Consider the following 26,152-nt stretch of genomic DNA (forward strand, 5'->3'; position numbering starts at 1 on the left):
AGGTCACGGGAGAAGAATGGGGTGGCGGCCTTCATGCTCCTCCACTGATTTCCCCGTAACATTTCTTTTTCTTCTTTTTAAAAAGGCCTCTAGGATGGGAGTGACGGATGAAACAGCTCATCCCCTCATTATTTTGTCCCCAGTTAAGCCTACTTTCCAACACATCAGTTTTGGTTCACTCTTTTCTGGCCCCATCCTTTTTTTTTTTTTTGGCCAGGCATGGCTTTTTTTGTTTGTACTCATTTAGTCTGTCTCCATTTGGCACCTTTCCATGTTAACATTTGTTCTAGGTTACTGTGACAGTTTATGAACTCTCAGTTTGTTTTGACAGTAGAGTTACAATCAGAATAAATTTCTGGGTCCAAGTGTGACAACAACCCTGAGTCCTACCCACCAGAACCAGTCCACTAAAGAGGCATTGTCACTGGCTGTCATTATGACAATAACAAAACCTGTAACTTGCCAAACAAGATCAAATTAGGATGTCTTAGGATGAAAAAGAAGTCTGAAAACAGAAAAAGCCAAGGATTTAAGAGAGTCTCCTATCTCTAGATACAGCATTTGGGACACTGCACAACCTCCATTTCTCGCTAAACATAAACTGGGCACACGGCCCAGAGAAACCAGCCATTCCCTCGGATAAAATCTGGCATGAAGAACAAGTACATTACAAAACACTAGATATAGGAGATGGAAAACTTTCCCTTCCTCGACTGTGTGTCACAGTCTGCCCTACTGTGTCAGGAACAGCTGGACCTAGGAATCCACACTAATACATTCACTTTAGCTTGCAAGTCCAAATATAGTTTGCATTACTCAAGACTCTTATTTTAACCAGATGACGGGGACACAACGGGTGATACCAGGCTGCATGGTTTATCACTGACTGGACTTGCTGACTGCCTGCTGCTTTTAAAAACAAAACCTGTCTCATTACCAAAGCTACACACCCAGCAGCAGCTGCCAGCTGAACTCACACCCCTTCTCCCCATTTAAGTGGCTAACTTTTCAGCATTGTGGGCCATTAGCGGTGGTGGTGGAGTAAGGAGTAGCACTAAACATACTCCATGTGCCAAATTCTCTCCTGACTTACACCTGTGTAACTCCATGAAGAGACACAAACCAGAGCAGAAATTGGTCCCAGGTGTCTTGGCATTTATTGTCACACACGATATTGGTTCTTCTCGGTCATTCCTACTTCTGCAAGGACTCCTTTTTACTCTTTCGTCACAGCTAACACAGAGGGTGCGTCATAGGTCACAGCAGCACCCGGTTGCTTCTGCCCTTTTAACTTCCTCCTGGCGGGTCTGGTTCACCCCCCGCGTTCAGCCAGCAGGCGCACTCTGCCCCTGCCATAAAGTGAGAGAGACTACAGTTTCCAAGTTTCGCTTTATAGCCCTCCTTGTGCCTGGGGGAAGAGACGTGAGGGAATGCAGGCAGCAGTTGTGTGCCATGTCCTGTTTGAAAGAAAAAGCAGCGGGTCTGTCCTCTCAGCTCACGAGAGGTGCCCGAGAGTCGAGATTTCACCAAACAAAAGTGCCCTCTTCGCAAACACTTCAAAACATTATTTCTGTTTTCACGAGATTGAAAATTGGTTAGTCCCGGAAGCGCTACTCAGCATGATCCGGGCTATTGCCTGCCATTGGCTTTTGTTACCGCACCACCAGGACTCCATCTATGCTACAAAGCGGCTCAGCCAGGGCCCACTTGACAGCCCCCCATGCTGCATCTGAGGCTTTAACCAGGCAACAGGACGCTGACAACATCCCAGCTATGCTCTAACCTGGAACCCGACTAGGCCTGGGCCAAATGCCTGTGGCCAGAGCTGCTCTGAGCGCGCGAGCCATTTGGCATTTCTTAGTCCCCGATTCTGTAACGGGGTACCCCATTTGCAGGCCCACTGAGGTCACTGGGGCTCCGCATGGCACAGCGGCATGCTCAGACACAACCGGCTGAAGTATCAGGGCCTTCCACTGTCGGCTCTCTAGGCCATGGACTGGATTTCCACCAGGTATTCACACAGCGCCTTGCACCGTTGGGCCCTGCTCCCCCAACGGGGTTCTCTAGGCAACACTGCAACACCAGTATGATTAATCAGACTGCAGAACAATATCCGGTCCAGCTGAACAGTTCTGCGTAGGCCTACATGCTGTCAGTGCCACCACTGCTGCAGCAGAACAAACAAACTCAAGGGCCCTGGTATTGTTTTTTTATTTATTTACTTTAACCACAAAGCCTAAAGATGAATCGCTGATTGCCTCTTCTGCAGCGACCACATATCACACACACGCACACGACACAAAGCAGAAACCACGTCACAACATGGCTCTCCTCCTGGAGGAATCCAACGCACGACAGTATTATGACCTCTAATGAAATAATCTTTTTTCATCCTGATCCTGCCAATACATTTATGTTATACACCTTATAGTTTATTTATGTTATAAACTTTATAGTTTCTGATCGCCTAAAAGTATGACTGAATTCCTATCAGCTGATTTAACATCTGGAACAAACAGATCTTAAGCACAGCTTATCGGCACTAAACTAGAACGCGTGCTGTGTTTGCAGTTTCTGAACATGCAATTTCTGAAGGCAGGTGTAGCCAGAAATACGAGCATTTTAGAGCAAGGGGCCATGATGTCAACACAACCTCCTCACTACATTATAAACACACTGAAGTAACATTTTTGGATGCAAGGAGTTTTCACCTCCTTGTCAACGTAAAAAAAACCCAAGTAACACGTTGGCAAACGATGCTTGTCATTGTGCCAGCCACAAATCACCAGAATGACGGCAAAGCAAGCAGTGACTCGCTAATGTTTGTAAATGTGTTAAAAGGCTTTTCCTTTATTTTTTTAAATCAGCTGCTTATGTGGTGGATAGATCAGTAGCATATGGAAGAAAAACCTATGTTACAGACTTCTGGCCCCAAAAGAGAAAGTGTCTATTTTATGATGAGTTATCCTAACACAGACTATTCTCCCAAAGGATCTGACCACCCCACCCCGCCTTTTTTTTTTTTTTTTGTTGAGGGAAGTGGGGAAGGACAAACTCCATAATAATCTCACCAAGCCTTCGAAACACAAGAGTCATAGGAAGAGAGGAGAGAGCAATTTTATTTTCCTGATGATCGCATGCAACTATATTGGATCGCGCTTATGCTGATATGTTTGCCTCTCAGTTATAGTGACTGAATTTTGCATATTTGTAGTGCTGCTCAGTTGCACGGTGAAAGCTTCCCCTAATCCTTGCTTGTCAAACTTAGGCTAGGTTTACACAGCACGACTATGGGATGTGAATTGCAGAGCACACCAAAGAGTTGCTCTCGAAGGGCCTGTCTGCACTTAAAATGCTGCAGTGGAGCAGCTACTCCGCTTCGGTGAAGATGCTATCTACACTGATGGGAGGGCATCTCCCTTAGATATAGGTACTCCACCTCCCCAAGAATATGGTAAATTTCCACACCCCAAGTGATGTAACTGACCTAAATTGCTAGTGTAGATCAAGTCTGAGGGTGTGTTTACACGGGGATTAAAAAACCCTGCACCTCTGCAATTCACACTCTGTAGTCTGTGCTGCAGCACAATTCAAACATAACCTAACTTTGACAAGCAAGAAGTAGGGAAAGTTTCACTGTGGCCTCCCTTCTCCCAATACCACAGAACAATGGCTGATTGCTACCGAGTGACCAATATCTAAACAGGTAGAAAGAACTCCAGCCACTAGGATCTGCGGTCTGCGTCTCCGTTTGAAAGATTGTGTTAGCATGCACGAGGTACTTTTTAGTTCCTGCCAGCAGTGTTTACATGAGGAGTCAGAGCACAACTCTTTGATGGGTTCTGCAATTCACACCTCTTAGCGTGGACTGCTCTGCAGTGCAGACATGCCCTAGCACAGCCTGTGGAAAAACAAACAGGATGTTTTGGGCATGGACACGGGGTTGTTTTCTCCACCCTCAGGAAGCACAAATCTACCCAGAAACACCTGCATGCACACACTCACCCTGCAGAAAGTCAGAGCCTGAGACATGAGGCCTAGCATAACAGGCCAGGTATGAAGCCTGAGCTAAAGTAATGGTCTAAAGCAAAGTTAGCAGAAGTCAGGCTGTGAAAGCTGGCAGACTCACAGTAACTGGCAAGGACAGAGCTGGTATTACAAACACACATTCCAAAGTAGTACTACACATAAGCATATTGCAGAAAGGTACCAGGACATCCTAATACCCCAGAGATAACGAGGGCTCACTGACCTCTCCAAATGAGACTAGAATGGATAGAAATGTCTAGTTAATATGATGAATAGAGATGTTTTGACCGAACCATCCAGTACAAGGTAATGGGTGGTATCTTACCACGTCAAAGGGTGGTACCTTGCCACATCAGAGGGTGGCAACTATACGTGTCAGAGGAGCAATATGCAACTTGTTTGTATCAGTGTATAGAAGAGGGTCTCGGAGGAAGCATCTTTGTCTGGCCGAGTGAGGAATGGAAAGTCCCGCCGTTTACTGAGCTGGTCCATTATCAGGAGCACACAATATTATGTGTATTTGTAGCACGCATAGGGCACTTTCTCTTGTGCTCGTTTGGCAATAAATCTGGCCGGGGGCCTTTGAAAGGATCTGGGGTCTTATTGAATAATTCGATCGTGGAGTGATGTGTCGATTACCTGTGCAGAGCTGGGACAGCATACACACAGGGAGCACACACACGCAGCCAACAACTGACAGCACACCCCAGGCTGCAAAGGGTCTCAGAGCAGAGTCAGCTTCAAGGAATGACTAACCACACCAGTACTTGTGGCAATAGACAAGAAGTTCTTACAGGTGCTCAAAAAAACCATACCGATCACACTGTGAATGCACTCCTGCCCCAACGTTTACATGTTGTATGAAAGAAAATAGTTTACAGGCTGCTTGCTACCAAATGACCAAAATCTAAACAGATAGAAAGAATTCCAGCCATCCCTGAGCTGCAAGGATCTTTGGTCTGTATCCCTGTCTACACTACAACCTTCAGAGAATCTGATGGACAGTAAGATGGTTTAAAAACGTATAGCCACATGCCAGTGTACATCCGCAGTAAGAGCCGCAGTACAGCACATACGTCAGCTTAAACCTGTTAAACTCTGGCACGGACAGCCCTTATGTCAGCGCTGGGCAAGTCTTTCCTGGTAACCCCACAATTCACAACACAAGCACTGCCTCTGCTGCCAAACCGAATACAGAGTGTCTACTTCCTAACACAGGAACGAGCAGATTTAGTACTTTGCAGTGAATATGGAGAAAAAGCAACTCAAGTAAAAAATATTTTTGAAAAGTGAGCTAAAATGGCTGGCAATGCAGCTTCCGGGGTTAGGCAGGGAAAACAGTGCAATGAATTATGAGATACTCTCTTTCCTGTCACAGGATTCCACACATTTGAAAGTAAGAAACCTGCTCCTTTGAGGGGAAACAGAAAGCTCTGATAGTGGAACATTTTAACCTAGCATGAGGACGTAGTTCAAACAGTGTAAAGTTAAGCCATTTTCCAGAAGGGTTCTCCTTTGTGCGTGGACAGTACAAGCCACGCAACTGGTTTCTAAAATGTTGAAGAAAAAGTGAAAGACATGCGACAAAAAATAAAACAAAACAAAACGCTGAACAGTTCCTTTCAGTGACCTCAAAACCACCTCCAAACCAGTCATTTGTGATGCAGATGTGTGGATCCACAAACAGCTTTTGAGTTAGCAGTAAGTGGTCAGCTAAGAACTTCTCTATGAGTTTTCTATGTTGCAAACCACATGAGCTTCTCAAAAGCATTTAAAAATACCTCTGGTTAAAACGAGTCCTTATGTAAACACAGCAGGCTAGTAACAGGCTAGGTTCTCTTTCTTACCTTCACATCATGTATGCTTATGGTTACCATGTAGTAATATTTAATCATCTAGTGCACCACAGGGTCAATGTATCAAGCTTCATTATTTTAGTTTCAAATAGCATCTGCTTCTGACAGCAGCAGTTAATAAATAACAAGTTGTGAGAAACCCAAGGACAGCAGAGAGAATTCAAATTTTTCTTATCTTGCACTAATATGCAAAGTAACTGATCTGTACGGCTGTCCCAAAACAATCTGATATAGCAGAACATCACCAGGCCACGATCTTGCAGCCATGTAGATACGCAAATAAGTTCATGCACATGAGTGAGCTCACTGGGACTGCTCACGTGCGTGTTTGCAGGATCTGGGTCCTCATTTGCTCCAGTGAGCAGAAGACACGTTGCAGATTAGCAGATCTTGGAAGTCAGAGTAGGGTGACCATACGTCCCAATATCAGGGGCTTTGTCCTATATAGACACCTACTAGCCCCCCCTCAGCCCACCATTCCTGATTTTTCACACTTGCTATCTGGTCACTCTAAGTCAGAGGAACGCTAATACTGCATCACAAGCGTGACTATGTTCACGCTGACGATTGTTGCTTGGATGTATTAACTGATGATAGCACCTCATAGCATTTATTTATAGAATTCCACGCTGCCCAAATAAATACACTGATTATTAAACACATTGATTATACAAATTCCGAAGTCTTACCAGAGCTATTTGTTTGCTGAGACACTGGGCAGCAGCACTGATTTTTGGTAAGAACTATCAGGTTTTTAGTGGATTACCAGACAGAGAATTAATATCTACTGTAACTGGTTAAAGGGAACAATCAAGAAAAACACTTCTTTGCAAACCACTCCCCCTCCAAACTAAACCAAACAACAAAAACAGTCCTAAGAACTGAGGATCTGTAATAGGAAACTGAGTAGTAACCCTAGCAGTGTGACGGTGAAACTCTACCTACAAGATTAAGTAAAATATTTATAAGTCTGAGAGGAAAAAACACTATATTTTTGAAGTCTCTCTTTCTTACCAGCATCTCATTAAGACTACCATGAAGAATTCTGGTAAGATATGCATGAATATAAGTCATTCACAATTTTTTAAAATTGATTTCTTCTCAACAGCCAAGTGTTACTGAAAGAGTATTTGGAGCCAAGGCCTTTTCCAATATATAAATATTATGTTTTTCAGACTCATTCTATTTTTGTAGTTTTAAATAAAATTGAAACATAAATACGCTTTTTAGAAGCCTTCTAAATGTCACTATTAAGGATCTATTTTTCCTACAAATACAGCCATGTCATGGGTCCTGTTCTGGATCCATATCATGGGTCCTGTTCTGACTACAAAGGGTCCCAATTTCCAGGATAGTGGGTAAAGACAGTGTCTACACTACAGGTTAGAATGGAGTAAGCGGGTCAGGGGTGGAACCCTGTCACAGTCAGCTCCCCTGACAGCTGTATCGGCAGCATAGACAGCTCTTAAATCTGAAGGTAAAGGACCAGGAAATGGGTCACGCAAAGCAGCGACAAGATTAAGTTTTAGGAGATGTCGTTAGCACCCCCATAACTTGCTTATTTAATTTTCAAATAACAGGAAGTTAGCATTTAATATGCAATTAGCCCTAGTATTATGTTAGGCTCCCTTCCTAGAGTGAGAGGAAATGAATGCAATCTCCACTGTGGCTAAACAGCTTCCACTGATTTTATACAAGTGGGGTGAACTAAAATGGTTACAAATAAACCTTGTGGAAGACACAGGAGGAACATGCACTTGAACGCTACTGCCCACAACTAACATTTGGGAATAAGGCTATGTCCGCTCAGACCAGGTGGACTCAGCACAGCTCTCAGGAGGCAATTAGCTAATTTTGGTGTGGGTGGAACAGTGAAAGGCCTAACCCTGACTTCAGTATCCTGTAATGTATTCCTTTACACTTACGTTCATGAACCCTATTTGGAAGGAGTTTCTCAAACATAAGCTGGATATGGATTCATATATTCATCTTATTGCGCTCTACGGACACTAGTAACATATTTAACACCAACTCGTCTCACTTCATCCTCGGGGGTGTTAAATGATTTTTAACTAGAGGTGTCACAGATTTAGGATGTGGGATGGTTGTCTGACGGTATTGCATTAGGCTTTCTCCACTGTAGGGGGAGAAGGGGTGTCTGGCACAAGACATTTTATGAGAGAGAATCTGACTCCCAGTTTCACAGAACAGACACTCCATTTCGTTCTCAGCGGATGAAAACCGTGTGTAAAACTCCTCGGGGAGACGCACTAACTCCTCTCTCGCCCAGGGGCCCACGGAGGAGAGAGAAGGTGGGACGCTTGAAGAGTGCCCCGAGCCTGCACCTCTGTTTATAAAAACGCCGACTCCAGGGGCAGACGCGGCTCGGGGGGCCGAGAACCGAGGGGAAGAGGTTAATGACAGAGGGGGAGCCACCCGCTTCGCACCGTTTCCCAAGACAAAAGGAATCGGGAGCCTCGCTCTTCTCCAGCTGGCTCACACCCAGACACGCCGGATCCCGGCTCCTCACCCCCTTCGGCTGGCCCAGCTGCCATGGAGGGCGCAAACGAAGCGCACGGTGTTCCCAAACCGCGCACCCTCCCGGCTGCCGGGCGGGCGTGGGGAGCGGAGGCGGGCGGCGCGGCACTCACCCAGCAGCGGGGACGGGTCCGGGCAGTCCGGCGGCGGCGGCCCGGCGCTGGACGGTGGTGGCGGCCCGGCGCTGCGCGGCGGCGGCTCGGGGTTGCGCGGCGGGTGCAAGGCGCTGCCGGTCAGGTAGTAGAGCAGCGTGGCCGAGAGGTGCAGGGCGCAGAGCAGCACCAGCAGGCGGCAGGCCCGGGCCAGCGAGGTGCCGGGCAGAGCCCCGCCGCCCTGCGCCTCCTTCATGCCGGTGGCGCGCTCAGGCCGGCGGGCGCATCCTCTGCTCGGCGCTGCCGCCCGCCCTGGCAGTGTGGGGGCCGCACGGCGCTGCTGGGCGGGGAGGGGAGGCGGGCAGCGCCGAGCTCCTCCCCCGGCGGCGGGCTGGGCACAGACAGAGGGGCGGACCCTGTGCTCCGGTCCCGCCCCGCGAGCTCCTCCTGCTCCGGCTCCCCGCAGCTCGGTCCCGGTCGTCTACACACGCGCCGCGCGCCCGGGCTGGAGTCGTGCCGGCTGCACGGGGGCTGGGCGAGAACCCGGGGCTAACCCCTGGGGCGGGTGCCGGGGGGAGCGGGGCCCCGCGCGGGGCTAGGTAGCTGGCGGGTACCTGCTCTGAGTGGGGGACGGACAGGAGGCCAGGTCGGGTCTGAGCCTATGTTTTAGGGGTGCTGACTCCAGCTGGAGCTGAGTACCTGTGGAAAGCAGGCAGGAGAGGGTGATTTGGGGGTCCCAGGTCACACCGAGGACACGGCCAGTGGCGGAGGAGAAGGGGTCGGAGGGTTGCCGACTGTCCGTAAATGTACAGCCAGTCAGTAAAAAGAAAAGTACAGTTTCGACACTCTCCGTAAATACAATGAAAATGTCCGTGCAATTGGGTAGACGTGAAGCAGACTGCATTTTGACACTGGTTGGCCTGGTTCAGAATGGCTTCTTGTATCATAAAGCCAGGCAGACCATGACTTGATCAATTTCCTGGTTTTGCACAGGCCCGAACAAGCCCTCTGATCAATGAACGGCAGCTCACACATGTGCGTAATTCCGAATCCCTGTGTACAGAATGTTGCGTGTGAGTATGCGCTTTTGTGACTTCATTGTATTGTTTATGGTATTTTTAGTGATGTCAGTAAAAAGTTTACAGTGGCAGTAAAAAAAAAAATCAACTTCAGATCTTCATGTCAGTAAAAACTCAAATGCAAGGTTGCCAACCCTGTCTGTGCTTGCAAATGGCCTCCTTGCAAGAGAAGCCCTGTTTCATCTGAGGTCTGGTCTATGCTAGAAAATTAGTTCAGCACAGCTATGCCGTCGCTTCAGGGTGTGAAAAATCCACCCCTGAATGGAGTTGTCGCCCCAAGTCCCTATGTAGATAGTGTGAGGATGACGGAGGAAAGCTTCCATCAACCCAGCTGCCACCCCCCATGCCAGTGGCAAATCCTTCCCGTCAGTGCAGGTAGTCTCTACACTGAAGCGCTATAGTGCTGTATTATTTTAAGGGCAGACAAGCCTGGGACATGGAGGTGGAGCCACAAATTAGGACATCCAAATACAGGACATGTACAGTTGAATACCAGCAATTGGGGAACCTGGTAGTTACAGGTAAAAGCAGAGAGTTGAGGGTTGGGAGGGAAACGGTGGAGTGTCAAAGTGGAGAGAACCTTGTGGGACTCCAGGGCAAAGGAATTGTCACTATAGAGGCAGAGTAAGAGACCCAAGGACAGCAGAGAGCCAGGTACCAGCGTGGGTATGGGGTAACGGAAGGGGCTGCAGTGTCCCCAGTGAGTGAAACCCTCATGGAAATATATTGGTGGGTGAGAGAGCCACTTTCTCAGCCACTTTGCCTAGAGTCTGTATTGCATGAATAATGCCTACCTCTGATCTAGTGCATGTCATCAACAGGTCTGAAAGCACTTTACAAAGGAGATCAGTATATTTATCCACATTTTAAAAACTGAGGCACGGAGCTACCCTGACTTGGGGTTGGGGGTGTTTTAGCTGAACAGGGATAAAGAGTGGCAGGTGAAAGTGTTGGGGAAGTGCAAGAAAAGAAGTGGAGAGATGGGTTCAAGCAGTAAGGAAAGACAAGGTCATGAGAGGAGGTGACTTCCTTAAAGCATTGAATAATGTCAGGGAGTACTAGGAAGAAGGACAGCTTTGGAGGCAGATTGCAGTGCTGGGGAAGGAGATGTGATCTATGTGATCCTCCCCACTTCGTCCCTGTCCCCCCCTTTCTTCTTTCCATTTTGCCACTGAAAAGGGGAAAACAAGAAAGGAAAAGGGAAAAAGAAATCCAAAGTAACAAACTGCACATTTTTAATATTGGAGATTTGTGGAAAGAACAGAAATTCTTGGGGAAATATTTTTTACATGAAAATTTCAGTTTTAGAAAAAAGACCATTTAGAAATGAAAACAATAATTGTTTGAAAAATGTCAACAGCTGTATTGAGCATGCTGCTTCTGCAGTGCTCCCTGTCTCTGCTTGCCCAGGAACAAGGCACCAGGCTGAAATCCTGAACTCGGATAGCGTCACTACATGGTGATTTATTGCACGACGTTTGGTGGCCAATCCAACCCAACTCTCTTTCCTATGTTGAAAGTCAAAATGCCGGCACCGGGCTGGGTGAATTTTTTTGGACTAACAGTGTATTTGCTCAAAAAATGCAGTTTCAGTCAATCTGAAAATTATTAGTTAATTTGAAATGAATTCACTGAATAGTTTTGGCCAGAAAGAAAAGGTTTTGGGACTTAGATGCTATTCACAAAACAGCGGGAGGAAAAGCCACCACAGCTTGTGTCCTTATAACTTTGGCCAAAGGGTTAATGCGGTCTTGTGGGGTGTGGGAGATCCAAGTTGAATTCCCTTCCTGTGCCTGATGCGGCAAAGGGAAATGACACAGTCTCCCACATTGCAAGAGAGAGCTGACCCTTAGGGCTGTGGAATATTCTGCTTTGGATCACCCGCAGTCTCTCCTGTTGAAGCTGTTCCATTGTGTATCAATAATTAAATATTCATTAGAACAGGAAATTGAACTTGGGTTTCCCACAGCCTAGGTGAGTGCCCACCCTACCAGACAATTAAGTTATTCTTGTGCTTCCTCTGACCAAACGACTACTCACTGTCATTCATAGTGGCAGTTCATGGTCATTCATATGCAAGTACCTATGCCAGCAAAGGAAAGCAGATTTACATTTCAAGGTGCTGTGGTGGTTCTTCATTCAAAAGTGAGTGCTCAGAACAGCCAGTTGTTTTATGCCTTCCATTCTTAAGTGGAAATGGATGGCATACAGTGCCCCAGTGACTGTAAAACGCCTCAACTATTATCACTTCTTGTCGCTCTCCATTTCTTTCTCTCCTTGATATTTGATGCATGTCATACTCTCATCTCAACACACTTGCCACATGTTCATCACAAGTTCTGTAAATAAATTACTTACCCTGGCCTTCCTTTGCAAGAGCCTGAGGCTGACCCTGAATTACCCCTCTGCCTTTGTCTTAGGAGGAAATTGCTTTAATGTAACTGGAAAATAGTGATGTAGGCTTTCCGAGTTAAAAGGGGTTCTTTTAAAGCAAAATTCCATTGTATGGAATCCCCTATAAATTTTAGACAGCGTCAGAGCCTCTTGTTTCAGTTCTGACTTGTCTACGGATCGCGTACCTGCACAGGGCATGGTCAGAGGCAGGTGGAGCTGTGGCACCAGACCGTCTGACAGCTGCTGTGTTTTCTCTGTCCATAGGATGTTCACTTACTCCTGACAGCCATGCTTTGGTGAGCCAGCATTTCTGCCACTCTGTTTCCCGTATCTCCCTCAAAGCAAAGGAGACTATAATGGCGCATTCATAGGCCTGGTCCTACACCCATTGCAGTCTGTGGCAGTACTTCCCTAGTGCATGATACTGCCTGTTCATTTCACTGAGTCTGGGAACCAAGGAAACAGAAACACAGACAGCTAACTTCTGAAATTAGCGTGGCAGTTTTCAGCTAATCCTATGGAACAGAGAGCTGTGTTACTCATATACAGTAAGATCAGGTCACAACGATAACACATAATGTACCATAACACACCTGGCAGCAGTCTGTGCGATCAGATTTAACCAGCCTAATGTTTTAGGTCTGTCTGACCCCGATGCTCACAACAATGTAAAGAAAAATTTTCATGCCACACTTGTGCCTCTTTGCAGGGTGGATGAAGTCAGTCTTTCCCCAGTGGTTTTACCATTCTGTCTGTTGTGGGTTTTGTGTAGCAAAAAAATCACTAAAAAGGTAATGGGGCAAGTTAGACCCCTTAATGTTAGTCAGTTGGGGAATGAAAGTACTATGCTTCCAAAGATTTTGTGGGGGGGTCTCTTGGACCCCAAACAGGTACAAAAGTGTCAATAAAGCACACTAGGGAAGTGTCAAATCTTTGTTCAGAGCATGTCCCTATTTCCTCCATTTGTTCAAAGCAGTAGACCATTTACTGCCACTTTGCTGTGCTGGTGCCCTTTATATTGTTGCTATTGCTATCTATTTTCATGGTGTGAACATGGGGTCACTTACATCCCAACATCTGTAGCTTTTTTACAATGTGTTTGGTGACGGCCATGGGGTCAGTTAGACCCCAACACAAATACTGCGTAGTGTGCTTCCGAAACTAGGAAAGTTTTAATTTGTTCATGGCTTTATACTTCACTGGTTATAATAAAGTCTGTGTTAAATGCATCAATGTGGTTTTTCCTCCCAGTTTTCACATATTAGGGGTCTCCAACACCCCAGTATGGAAATGGTTGATTTTTAGTTGGATTCAATACTTAGGCGATGTAGACTGTAAACTTTGGTCAATGCAAGTTACATCAGTGTACAGTCACGAGCCACTGACATTTGTATATCGCTTGGGCCCATGCTCACGTGACGGCATCAGAATTGCGCGTACTCCCCAAGAGCGCTTGTATCAGCGCAAAAGCAGTGCATCACATATAGGTATCCCAGTGTGCCACGCAGCACCATCCAATGCCATGCCTTCTGGAGAATTTTTGCAATGTGTTCTGGGGTTGAAATGAGTCTTTCAGGGATCTTTGGGAGCTGGGGGTTAAGTTCCCAGCATGCAACTTTCTCCATCCCCTAAAAACCATCCGTATCCCATAATTTTCACACTTTTTTTTCAAAATTCCACAAACCCATGCAGCATTTTTGGTGACTGGCATCTCTGACAGAAGCACGGAGCCTGCAGAGCTCAGCACTATTGCCAGCAGATCGAGGGAAGTGATTATTCCCCTCTATTCGGCACTGGTGAGGTCACATTTGGAGTATTGTGTCCAGTTTTGGCCCCCCACTACAGAAAGGATGTGGACAAATTGGAGAGAATCCAGCGGAGGGCAATGAAAATGATGAGGGGGCTGGAGCACATGACTTATGAGGAGAGGCTGAGGGAACTAGGCTTGTTTAGTCTGCAGAAGAGAAGAATAAGAGGGGATTTGATAGCAGCCTTTAACAACCTGAAGGGGGGTTCCAGGGAGGATGGAGCTAGGCTGTTCTCAGTGGTGGCAGATGACAAAACAAGGAGCAATCGTCTCAGGTTGCAGTGGGGGAGATCTAGGTTGGATATTAGAAAAAACGTTTCCCTAGGAGGGTGGTGAAGCACTGGAATGGGTTCCCTAGGGAGGTGGTGGAATCTCCATCCTTCAAGGTTTTTAAGGCTCGGCTTGACAAAACCCTGGCTGGGATGATTAGTTGAGTTTGATCCTGCTTTAAGCAGGGGGTTGGACTAGATGACCTGAGGTTCCTTCCAACCCTCATCTTTTAGGACTCTATGAAATCATTTTGGAGTTGGAAAATCCACTGTGGGGGCCCTTGTCATGCAAGTGTGTGGGCCATTAACTAACTAAGGAGATTTAGAGCTGCCGCCTTTTCACTTTTTAATTATACACACACACCACATTTATTTTTAAACTAACTTACAAACTTATACTTTTAAAAAAAAAACTACAAAATTTTAGAAACTTAAAACCAAAAGGAAAAAAGAGAATACTACGGTGGAGTTTCCCATCAATCTGGGTTCCACTTACATTAATTAACACAGTGTAGTAACAACAAACACTTTTTGATTTTAGTCAGGCAATTTACATTCAACAAGAGGCCTTTCAAGAGGTTCCCAAAGAAATGTAAATAGAGCATAAACAAAATCCAGTTAGCAGAACTTCAGGAGAACATACCTACTTCAGCAGATAACAGGCAAAGGCCTTTAAGGCCTGTGTCTTTTGGTTTTAGCAATTTGCTTTTGGGCCTACATTGTCCCCCTGTTGACCTTTAATCTCAGAGAGATGGAATGGGTCACCTTTTTTAGAATCGCCTTAAAGCAGTGTTCTTCATTGCAAGGCCCGGGAGCCAGTGGCGGCTCCCATCAACCCTAAGTGCAGCTCCCTGACTAACTGTTTACATTCCAATTTATTTTATTTTTAACATTAGAACATGTACCGAGCCTATCTAAGTCTGCCTTCTTTACATGCCACATTGACCTCATGGTACAGTTTGCGCCAATAAGTACATCTATGTATATCTGTTGGATAATAACCATAATATTACCATAGCAACCAACATGTTCATTTAGTAGTTGATGTGACTCTCACATTGGAAGTTTTTTGTCAGAGTGGCCCCTGCTTGAAAAATAGTGAAGATCACTGCCTTAAAGCAAGATATTGGGAAGTGATTTGTTCCTGTGATTCCAGCTTTAAGGACGTTCTTTTTATTTAACAATACATGGTACACATTCCAATTCAACATACAGAACATAGAATCAGAACAATTAACGGGATGAAACACAACAGACAATATTGCCTTAGCAATGGGCGACCAGCCTGTACAAATATCGTACCAATGAGATGCAATTCGTTCTTTTTTTGAATTGGCAATTTTTAGCATGTTTGCATGCAATACTTGTATTGTTTGATTCCCCCCCCCCCCTTTTTTTTGATGTTTGCTGTAAAAATTTAGTTGCTTTTTTACTTATTAACAGGTGGTCTGTTCGTTTGTCCCAGTCTAAGCCAAGACTGACAAAGCAGTTGACTAAGCTTCTTGTAATAACCATTCATTTTTTGTTTGTTTGTGGTAGGCAGTAAGTGTGGTTATTTGTGTATACTATGCTAACATTACATTTAGTTACATTTAGTTACATTTATTTACCGAGGGTTGGCTAACAATTTTGTTTTCTCAAAATACATTTTTCCAGGAAGCTATGAATGCACATTGTCTATTGTACAAAACTCGAATTATAGCTTTTAATTTATTTTATATACATGTTTTTAGTGATACATCTTGGCTGCATGGCTCTGGGGTGAGAGGCAAGGATAGGCACACCCACCTTTGAGGGCTCCATATGGTGCACCCTTTGGTGTCCAATAATTTTCTCTTTTTTTCAGCTCACGGTCTCATAACACGGGGTAGCCAGAAAGATCCCATGTGTAATACTGGGAGTGGGCTACCCTTCCATAGGTCTGTTTTTACAGACTGCTGGTAGACTATTTTAACAATAATCTTGCTTAATAACAAATTTGGTTTTACCACACCAGACACATATTGCATTCATTTATATTTGTAGGTGTAAAACAGTGACTTTTTTCTTTGTTTTAATAAATGTGTTAAAACCTTAACATTTTTAGATATAACCCAATACATTTTGTGTGTTAGTGTCGCCAGGCTGAGAATTTGCATCTCGATACATCCTATAACCAAAGCAGTTTTATTTTCTATTTTTATTTGTTTTTTAAATAACACCCACATAACAGTGTTTAACTATTGCCACATATTTTATTTAGCTTTTAGGTTTTTTCACTTTATTTGAACCAAATCCACATTGGTGTGTATTTGTTTTTGTCTGAGGCTATTTTCCAATTGGGACAGTGAGCTTAGATTGTTTTTGATTACCTTCAGGTTCACAGTATTTAGGATTCCCGTTTCAGTGCCAATCCCTCCCAGTATAGCATTTGTTAGGACCCGTCTCACTCGAGTGTGAATGCTGGTGAGTCTTTATTCATGCCGAAAGAATAGGAAGAGAATAAGGTGTACATCTGGGTTCCATTGTATTACTTTTATTTTTAACCCACACATTCTGGTGTTTTTCTGCAATTGTTAGGACTTCTGGAGTCCAAACAGGTGTCACTCGCTTTTCAGATGCCTTAAGGGCTGCTATTCAATAGCCTGCGGAGATTTCTAGAGGCTTCCAGGGTACCTCAGGAGGCATTTCCCATAGGACCCTATTAGCAAAATTATCTAGCATTCTTAATTCTTTTAAGACATTTATTCCCAGGACTTTTTCTCCTTTTAAACTTATTGAATTAAATTGCCCTTTATTTCTTCTCTTTCCTACCTGTTTGAGGATGTTTCTGTAAATACAGCTGCAGTGCTTATTGATTCTTTTCTGTTAATGCAGTATTCCTCACAACATTAGTAACAGGACAAACAACATAAAACACAATCTTTGTTGCAACAGTAGATTCATGGTGTTGCTCTTTAGCTGTTTTGCTGGCGCCCGCTTTTCTGAAGTTCTGAAAGACAAGAAGAAAATTTTTCTACCTCCTTGAGGGGATGGCAGATTATTGCTTAAAATACCTATTCCTTTTACAAATCTTCTTGCTGATTGCAGGCAAAACAGAGGAATTACCCCCCATATTTTTCTGTGTCTGGCTGACTCTTCCACAGCCGCACGACTTTAATCTTTAAAATATATTGAACTTTACGAAGCATGGAAGTACCCAAAGAGTTAAATGCTAACAAAACCAAGTTATCTTAAACCGACAGAGCAGGGTTTTACAAACCAAGAATGTTGGTTTAGGTGCTTAAAACCTTACAGATTTACACAATATTCTGCACACGCACATTCTTTTCTTTTCTTTTTTTTTTTGCACTGCTTTAATTATTTTCACACAGCTGTACACAAATTACATTCTCTTTTATATATATATATATATATATATATATTTATTTTACTGGATGTTATTAACCAAGAACTTTCCTTTTTTTTATAACAGTTACTTTTTGAACATTTCCACAACTGTTACTTTTGAACATTTTTACGTTTTTTAACTGTTTAATTTTTTTAAACTTTTGCAGTATTAATTTTTACAAAGGTTACTTTAATTTTTTTTAAAATTACTTACTTTTGTTTCTAATTTACTATATTTTAGCTTTATTATATTATTTTTTGCTGCTATAGCTTTTAACATTTCACTTAAAATCTTTATTTTCTTACGTAGAGGGCTGTTTTTACCAGCTGCTGGTTTTATAGTTTTGCTGACTCGATTCTTACGCATTTTATTTATTTTTTAAGGTGGTGCATTTTGCTTGTAAACCCTGAGCCTCCAAGTACAATCTTTGCAATGCAGCTGCCCTAGTCTGTGCTTTGTTAAAAACCTGTTACGTAAATATTTAAAATTCCCTCCATCAACATTTAAAAAACAAAACAAAAAAAAAACCCCCTCAAACAAACAAAACTGCAAGTAGGGAGAAGGGGGGGTGAAAAGCAACCAGTTAGCCTTGTGAGATTATTTTAAAGTACAGGCTAAAAGCAACAACATTCCTTAACATGCCAACTGTGACTTTAACCCTGAACTTTCGAAATAAAAAGAAGAAGTGGTGGAGGAAGGTGGGGAGAGAGAGAAAGAGAGACAGCAGCAGAAGAGGAAGGAAAACCTGAGCCAAGAAAAGCACAGACAGCAGCAACAAATCTGGAAGTGGGGCTCCATGGAAAACCACACCCCCAGCCCCTACCCTGGCTTAAATGACAGTGGCTCTGGTGTTTTAATTGCCTATAGTCAGTCACCTCTCTGTGCAGCTATAACCACTCTAGGGACTCCCAATCCATACCGCAGTATCCAGTTAGCTAAATCAACAGCAGGTAGGATCCCAGGCACATCTTCCCAATCCGGGGTGCCGTCCTGGTGGCCTTCTCCCCATTCACCTGTAGCACTTGATTCTCTTTTTAATTTTATTTTTAGTTTTGATGATGTCCTTTAAAATTTTCTCCTTTTGTTTTCCCTCCCGGAGTGCCTCTTGGAGGGAATTTAATTGGTTTTGTACCCCCATTTTGCCCAGCTTCAAGTGTTCTGTCTTTTTTTTGGCCTTATTTAGTCTTGCATTTAGGGAGGTGATTGCCTCCTGATCTGCCGCTGAGCGGAGATAAGAATTATTACATGCCTTCCATAATAGCCAGATTGCTACCGCATCCTTTCTACTTGGGCTGGCAGGGTTATATATGAGCAAGTACTGGGCCAATTTGTCCCCTAGGTCTGAGATGGTATGGACATCTGCTAGGGCCTGATCCATCCATGGGCTATGCTCGAACTTCTGGAGGATTTTGCTAAAAGGAGTGGTTTCCTTAACAAAAGGTAGCCTGGGTGGTAGGTTAGAGTCTTCTCCCGAGGTATCTCTAAGCTGTTTCCTCCCGAACATATCCCTCTATACCCTTATATTCTATCGACTTTATTACTTCAGCTACAGCAATTCGGCCCCTGTATCAGGCGAACGTACTAACTCAGCAAAAGTGGGGTACCTAGTTTCGGTGAGATGGTGTGCACACCAGATTCACAATAACCGAGGTATATGCCAATATATTCCCCCTTTCGCAATTCTCCACCAAAATATTATACTTCTAAATGAAATGAATAGCAGGATCTTATTGAGAGGGACAAGGCAATACGCTTCGTTTATTGTGAAAACAGAAATTTCAAAAAGCAATTGCCTACACACACACACACACACACACAGAGCTCTGTAGGCAGAGTATAATTACCAACCTGTGAGTTGCTCGAGCCAGCCCACTGGCCAGGTGGACTGACCACGAGGATGGAGCCGGGCTCTGTCGGTCACGAATCCAATGCTCTTGGATGTTTGCTGAACGAACCCAGAGTCCTCACATTTTCACCCCGTAGTTGTTGGTTCCATTTGGGTCTGTGGATCTTGCTGTGTCATGCTACTTTCGCATCTGGTGGAATTGTTAATTCCCCTCTGTGTTGCAAGCATGACTGCTTCCGTGTTCTCTCTCACACTCCGTCTCGATCCTGTTTTTGAGGCGACTCCTCCTGTATTTTGGAGTTATTTTTTATTTGCATTTTTCAGCCACTTGGGTTGTAAAGGGTTGTTAAAACAAAGTATTTTTACTCCCCTTTATTACCAAGGAGATTTAGGGCTGCTGCCTTTTTACTTTTTAATTACACACACATACCACATTTATTCTTTAACTAACTTCTACTTTAAAAAAACAACAACAAAATTATAGAAACTTACAACAAAAATTAAAAAGAGAATACTATGGTGGAGTTTCTCATCAATGTGGGTTCCACTTACATGTATTAACACAGTGTAGTAACAACAAACACTTTTTGATTTTAGTCAGGCAATTTACATTCAACAAGAGGCCTCTCAGGATGTTCCCAAAGAAATGTAAATAGAGCATAAACAAAATCCAGTTAGCAGAACTTCAGGAGAACATACCTACTTCAGCAGATAATGAGCAAAGGACCTTATGGCCTGTGTCTTTTGGTTTTAGCAATTTGCTTTTGGGCCTGTATTGTCAAACACTTCAGAGCATGGTTTTGCATCCCTGCTCATCCCGGCTAATAGCTATTGATACACCTATCCTCCATGAACCTATCGAGTTCTTTTTTGAGCCCTCTTATAAATGGAAGGGTGGCTGGCATTGTTTACCCACAAGATTGGACCTCAGTCCGAAAAATACCCCAAAGGTTATAGCTGCCTGCTGTGTCCTGCATAATATCTGTGAAGCACAGGTGATGAAAATGCCGCCAGGGTCGAGGTGGAGTGGTTGTCTGCTGAGTTTGAACAGCCAGACACAAGAGCAATTACGAGAGCTCGACATGGAACTGTGCCGTCGAGGGAGACTTTGAGAGAACAGCCTCAGTAGAGTTCACAGCTGTCTGCTCCCCGGGCGCTATTCGGAACTGTGTGGCGCTCCCTGTACATTTATAAACAGGACCATGTGTTTTCTTGAAGTGGTAAGTTATGTGGCGCTTGCTGTACATTTATAGATGTTAAACGGTGCGTTTTCCGGGACCTAGGAGCTTTGTGGTTGTTACCCAGGGACTTCTTGATGCCGACTGGCAGGGGGCACAGGGAGTGGATAGGATTTCACAGCGATCCTCTGGGTCAATATATGCATAATAATTCACTAAGGGGTGTCCTGTGAGGTCTCTGCTGAGAGTCCATTGCCCACCGGTCATCATAATCCGTGTGAAATGTATGCAAGGATAATATTGAAGGAGTTAGGCGTCTATACTGAAAGTCATGTTCTTAAGGCAGGTAATCAGGGAGTGGCATGTCTCGGACAGGTTCCCTTCAGACAAGGCGTAACAGATGCTGATCTCCCTGTCTGGTCAGTGTGTATTGTGTGTCTCACAGTGGATGTCTATTTGCATCCTGCGCCAGATGCTGATGAAGAGATTGTGAAATTTACAAGAAAGGGGCATACGGGGGGGAGGAGGGAGGGAACCAGCAAGAGTCATCCTGTTTATGAATAAGGACGATGGATTGTTCGGATGTCTCTGGGGGTGCAAACAGACAGCTGGGCTTTTTCACTGAGAAGGCAAGCAGACCGCATAAGTTGTCCCATGCACAGAAGATCACAGCCAAGCCTGTAAGGTGCTGGAAGGCCTTTGGATGAACTTTGCTCTTTAAGACAGGAAAGGTTAGCTATTTTTAGTTCTATGGGCTTAAACTCCCTAACCGACATCTATCCAAACCCTGCCTGACTGATAACACTTTTCCATCACAACTGGCATGACCTTTACAACCAGTAGGTCCGGCTCTAGAATGCCTGTTACGATTTTATTGTCTCTGTAACCGTTTGTTTCCAATACTTCCACGTGCTACCACTTGAGTCTTTGTGCTTTGTTACATCCGGGCTTGATTTCAGGATGAACACATCTAAGTGCCGTGCGTTGAGCGGAACGATGATCTGAGATGGAACTGGCAAGCTGGGGTGCCGTGTTTCTTTGGGAGTGGCAAATCTGTGAATAATGTGGATGTTCAGTGGACCAGGGGCTGGGCACTCGGGAGATGCTCAGAGGGCTTGAGGGCTGGAGTGGGTCTATCACTAACCTGCAGAATGACCGTGGGGCCTGCGAGGCCCAGAGGGCAGTGCTTGTGTTGCCCATGGCTGGTGGGGTTGGGGAGCTGACCCCCGGCAGGCACAGACACAGCTTCCTCACGCTAAGGGCAGGTGATAATATGGGGCCTCACCACCCTGGGAACGCCCAGGAAGTGTCACAGTGGTGCTATACAGTTCCAAGGACTGTGTGCTTTGGGTACCGCTCTGCATTCTGCAATACGTGTTGCGAACTAATAAAGAGAATTTCATTTAAAAGAAATAGACATTTATTTTTCTGCACAGTTTTTGCTACTCAGTAATGTGCAAAAAACAGGCAGTGCGATGCAAACTTTTGACATAGATTAACGGAACGGAACTGGAAAATGGGCTAGATGGCAAACATTTCAGTCCATGTCAGTGCACAAATGTAATCCATTGTGGCTACACGTGCACCAGCTGTGCTTCTCACAGGTCAGTGCATGTGAAGGTGTGGTTTTCCTTGCTGCCCACTGGTGTGGAGTGGTAGGGGCGTGGCCCGGGATGCCTCATGGTATGTCGTGGAGTATAGTGAGCTGCTACCATAGAGTTCTCTAAGGACTGCAAAGGAGAGAGAGTCCAGGATTTTTGGACCTATACATCAACCAGGGTCTGCAGCATTTGCATTCGCTGCCTGAGCAGACCCATTATGTCTTAGTGCATCTCCCTCTCCTTTTCCTGCTCGGCCTTTCTCCTGCCTCTTAGGTCCTGCTCCATGCCGTCTGCCTTGTCAGACCTCCAGGCCCTTTGTCCGTGGTCCAAAGCAGCACTGGCTTGTAGGATCTCACTGAACATGTCCTCCCTATTCCTCTTCTTTCTCTTTCTCAGCAGGGTCAGGCATTCTGCAGGTGTGGAAGGGGCACCCCTCAAGGCCGCAACGCCAGACAGTGCTGATAAAACCAGACGGATGGACCGTTGGATTTACAACAGAAAGGGGCAGAGAAGTTTCAGAACTCCCCTCCCTCGTTCCCATAACATTTTAAAATCAGACACACCTATTGACACATCAGCTTAGGAGCACCTCTGCACAGAACGGCTCTCCGGCCCCAGCCGCGGTGAGTATGGCCCGCCAGAAATCCCAGTGGTATGAAACAATAATGTTTTGATCCCTACTCTGTGGGGCAATGAAGGCACTGAATATTGGCAGCGTTTCCCACAAGCGGTGCTGGTTTTAGCTGATCTCTCACTCCTGAGGGTCACAGAGGCACAGAGAACACAACTGCCCCATACGCCCTTAGCCTATGTCCTGCAATGCTGCCAGCTGAACTCTTCACGCAGCGGTGTGGGAAAGCATCCTGCCGCGGAGGAAGAAATAAGGCCCCGTCCTTAGAAACCTTTGGGAGAGGACTGCAGCGTATCTTTATGAAAATTTCATGGAGCTGTCTCAGGAGGATACAAGGGACATCCTTGTGTACATAAACTGCAGATTCCAACTCGACTGCTGTTTGTTGTACTACGACCACTTCTTGTACGAGTAATGCAATGAGAAGTAGATTCCGGTGTCTGTTCACTTGGGGATGAGCCGTGCGCCATCTTTCATTTCAGTACCGTCAAGGAAAATGCAGGCATATACTTACTCAAGGTCCCTTCCCCTTTGCTGGCTTAGTCCCTGTTTGGCTGGTGGAACAGATAGACTGTGGCGGAGTCTCCAACGGGTCCTGGCTGCCGGCATGGCTCCAGCCCCCACCTTCATCCTCTTCCCCCCCTCCACGGCGGTGCTGCAGGGTGCTGGTGGGTCTTCGCCAAGCATGGCGTGCAGCTTGTGGTGAAAGTGGCAGGTCCGTGGCTCAGCAGCAGGTCGGCTGTTGGTCTCCTTGTGGGATGGCTGGTGCATTTCCTGTGCGTTCACACAGCACCTCTGCTGATTCCCGTTGTACCCCTTTGCGTGTATCCCCGATGCAGCCTTTTCATAGGAGATCTACTACCTTCTGTCTGCTGCAAGCAGGAGCGCCGCTAGTGCATGGGGACAGGATGCTCAGCTGGGCGGTTGTTCGGAACAAGGGTGAGCTGTGAGGGGTGCATGCCAAGTGGGCAATCAGGAAAAGGCATTTCCAAAGTACAGAGGAAGTTTTAAAGGGGCAGGACGGCTTCCAATCTCCGTGGCCTCTGGGCAGCGGAGTTTTCAGTTGTGACCAGAGTGGTCACTGTTTCAGGGAATGGGGTGTTGTGGGACAGCTGCTGGAGGACTGTTCGTGTGACACACGTCATGCCGCGTCTACACTTGCACTGCGTCGTCCTCAGTAGGTCAGCCATGGGTCTACGCCATTCGGGAAGGTGGCTTTACTGTGTTGCTGGAATGGGGCGCTTACATCTGGCAGAGGCAAATTTTAGTGTAGGCACGTGAACAAATACGTCGATGCAAGGCCGGGATTGCCCACGTAGGCGCGTTCTCAGCTGCTGCTTGATGTTGCAGAGAGACACGGGCTGGGGTTCTGCAGTCACGCTCCACATCCCGAGTGCGGTGGATTTACATGTGCAGGAGGAGGGGGCGGGCCAGTTTCCCGCAGACAGGAAGGGGCAATTGGGTGCTGGTCACGACAGAAGCCCTCAGGGGCCGGCTGCAGAGTGAGTCAGGCAGTCGTCTCTGACTGGGGGGTTATCGCAACAACAGTGGGGGCAGTGACTCGGCCCGGGCTCCTCTGGCAGAGGGAGGGAGCCGCCTGAGGCCACGGAGAAGCTGGCTGAGAGCTGGGGCGCAGGCGTGCTCTGCGGGGCCCTGCAGCGCGCTGGTGGGTGTGTGCTCACCGCAGCGCCGCATGGCAGCTGTGCCCGGCCTGGGCTGGAGGGAAACGCTGATGATAGCCAGCAGGCCCTGTGCTTTGTGTTGGAGCCCAGCACGCGTGTGCGTTTTGTTGCGCTCCGGATGGCCGGTGCCAGGGTTGAAAGCAAGGGGCAGGCATGCAGCAGCTGGCGGGAACCCCTTTGGCACCGTTTCTGGCTGTCGCTGTGAGACCGGGGCAGCCGCAGGCCTCTCCGGCTCCAGCCCTGCCCGTATGCAACGCCAGCCGTTGTGACCTGCAGCCCCTGGCCCAAAGCATCGCGGGCTAATCCTCCAGAATATGGAGATTCTGCCCTAAAATTCCTTCTCCCTAAAATGTATTCTCCCCCCCGCCTCCCCCCTGCACGTGCAATTCACACTGCCCATCCCTCCAGTTAGTCCGGACACAATTAAACGCAGAGCCCCAGTGTGTCCACGTGCCCGTGGACACGCCCACCCTGTGGTGCTGGTAAGGCAGCCTGCCCCATTCACTTCAGGAGCCGTGGCGTGCTGCAGCTGGGGCCCCGCGGGGCTCTCTCCTCCTCCCCTCCCCAGCACAGTGCTCACAGGAGTGGGAGCAGAAGGAGCCCAGCAGCTCAGGGCCAGATCCCCTTGGTCTTCCCCCTCCCGCCTGGGAAATTGCCAGCTGCTGGCTCCCTCTCCTGCCTGACAACTACTTGCCACTCTTGGCTGCTCAGCTGCTCCCTTCCCAGGCCTCTGTAAGCTCCCTAGCGGGACTGCGGCAGGGGAGACTCAGGGGTCCATCCCCCTCCTTCCCCAGCCAGCGGCAGTGTCTGGCCCTGCTGCGGAGGGACGGGGAACCGGCAGGGGCTGCAGTCTGGAGGTGCGGCTGGCCTGGGGTTGGCCAGAGCGCTTCTGGGCGCCGATGGGCCTGTGCCCAGCCTGTGCCCCAGGGGTTCTCTTCCACAGCAAAGCCCGCTCTGGGGAGGGCGCCGGCCGGGCCATGTTTAATTAGGGCAGCCAAGGCCCGCTGATGCCGGGGAAGCTGGCTCAGAGCAGAGCGCGCAGGTAACCTGTGTGTAAGCGCTTGGTTATTGCCCATTGCTTAGTGTGGTTAGTCCCTCGCTGACCCGGAAGCCTCACCCTGCGGGGAAACCTGCTGACCTTACGGCCACCGGCATTTCTGTTCTTTGTGCCTCGATTTCCCCTCGGTCTCGCTCAAGTTTTGGCCCCCCACTACAGGAAGGATGTGGACAAGTTGGAGAGTCCAGCGGAGGGCAACAAAAATGATTAGAGGGCTGGGGCACATGACTTATGAGGAGGGGCTGATGGAACTAGGCTTGTTTAGTCTGCAGAAGAGAAGGAGGGGGGGATTCGATAGCAGCCTGCAACTACCTGAAAGGGGGCTCCAGGAAGGATGGAGCTAGGCTGTTCTCAGTGGTGGCAGATGACAGAACAAGGAGCAATGGTCTCAAATTGCAGTGGGGGAGGTCTAGGTTGGATATTAGGAAAATCTTTTTCTCTAGGATGGCGGTGAAGCACTGGAATGGGTTACCTAGGGGTTGGTGGAATCTCCATCATTTAGAGGTTTTTAAGTCCCATCTTGAGAAAGCCCTGGCTGGGATGATTTAGTTGGGGTTGGTCCTACTTTGAGCAGGGGATGGGACTAGATACCTCCTGAGATCCTTTCCAACCCTCATCTTCTATGATTCTAAAAGGGTTTTATTCAGCTGAGCTACATAACTCGGACATTTTTGTCTTTACCCATACTCATCACCCCAGGATAAAGGCAGCAGAACAAGTGCC

The 26,152-nt window shown here is 46.6% G+C and overlaps 2 protein-coding genes across 2 annotated transcripts in view; one reads left to right on the plus strand and one right to left on the minus strand.

Moving 5' to 3' along the window:
• Positions 1 to 8,771, minus strand: part of B4GALT1 (beta-1,4-galactosyltransferase 1) — a 46,682-nt gene extending 37,911 nt beyond the window's left edge. The window contains exon 1 of the mRNA XM_067553323.1: positions 8,537 to 8,771. Within this exon, the coding sequence (XP_067409424.1) occupies positions 8,537 to 8,771 (235 nt within the window). The remainder of the gene's footprint in view (positions 1 to 8,536) is intronic.
• Positions 8,176 to 26,152, plus strand: part of SPINK4 (serine peptidase inhibitor Kazal type 4) — a 31,834-nt gene continuing 13,857 nt past the window's right edge. The window contains exons 1-2 of the mRNA XM_067553324.1: positions 8,176 to 8,298; positions 9,509 to 9,588. Of these exons, the coding sequence (XP_067409425.1) occupies positions 9,531 to 9,588 (58 nt within the window). The 5' untranslated portion in view covers positions 8,176 to 8,298; positions 9,509 to 9,530. The remainder of the gene's footprint in view (positions 8,299 to 9,508; positions 9,589 to 26,152) is intronic.

Source organism: Emydura macquarii, unplaced genomic scaffold, assembly GCF_026122565.2.
Source record: "Emydura macquarii macquarii isolate MOO-44397 ecotype Brisbane River unplaced genomic scaffold, CSIRO-AGI_Emac_v2 contig_1451, whole genome shotgun sequence".
Classification (NCBI taxonomy): Eukaryota; Metazoa; Chordata; order Testudines; family Chelidae; genus Emydura; species Emydura macquarii.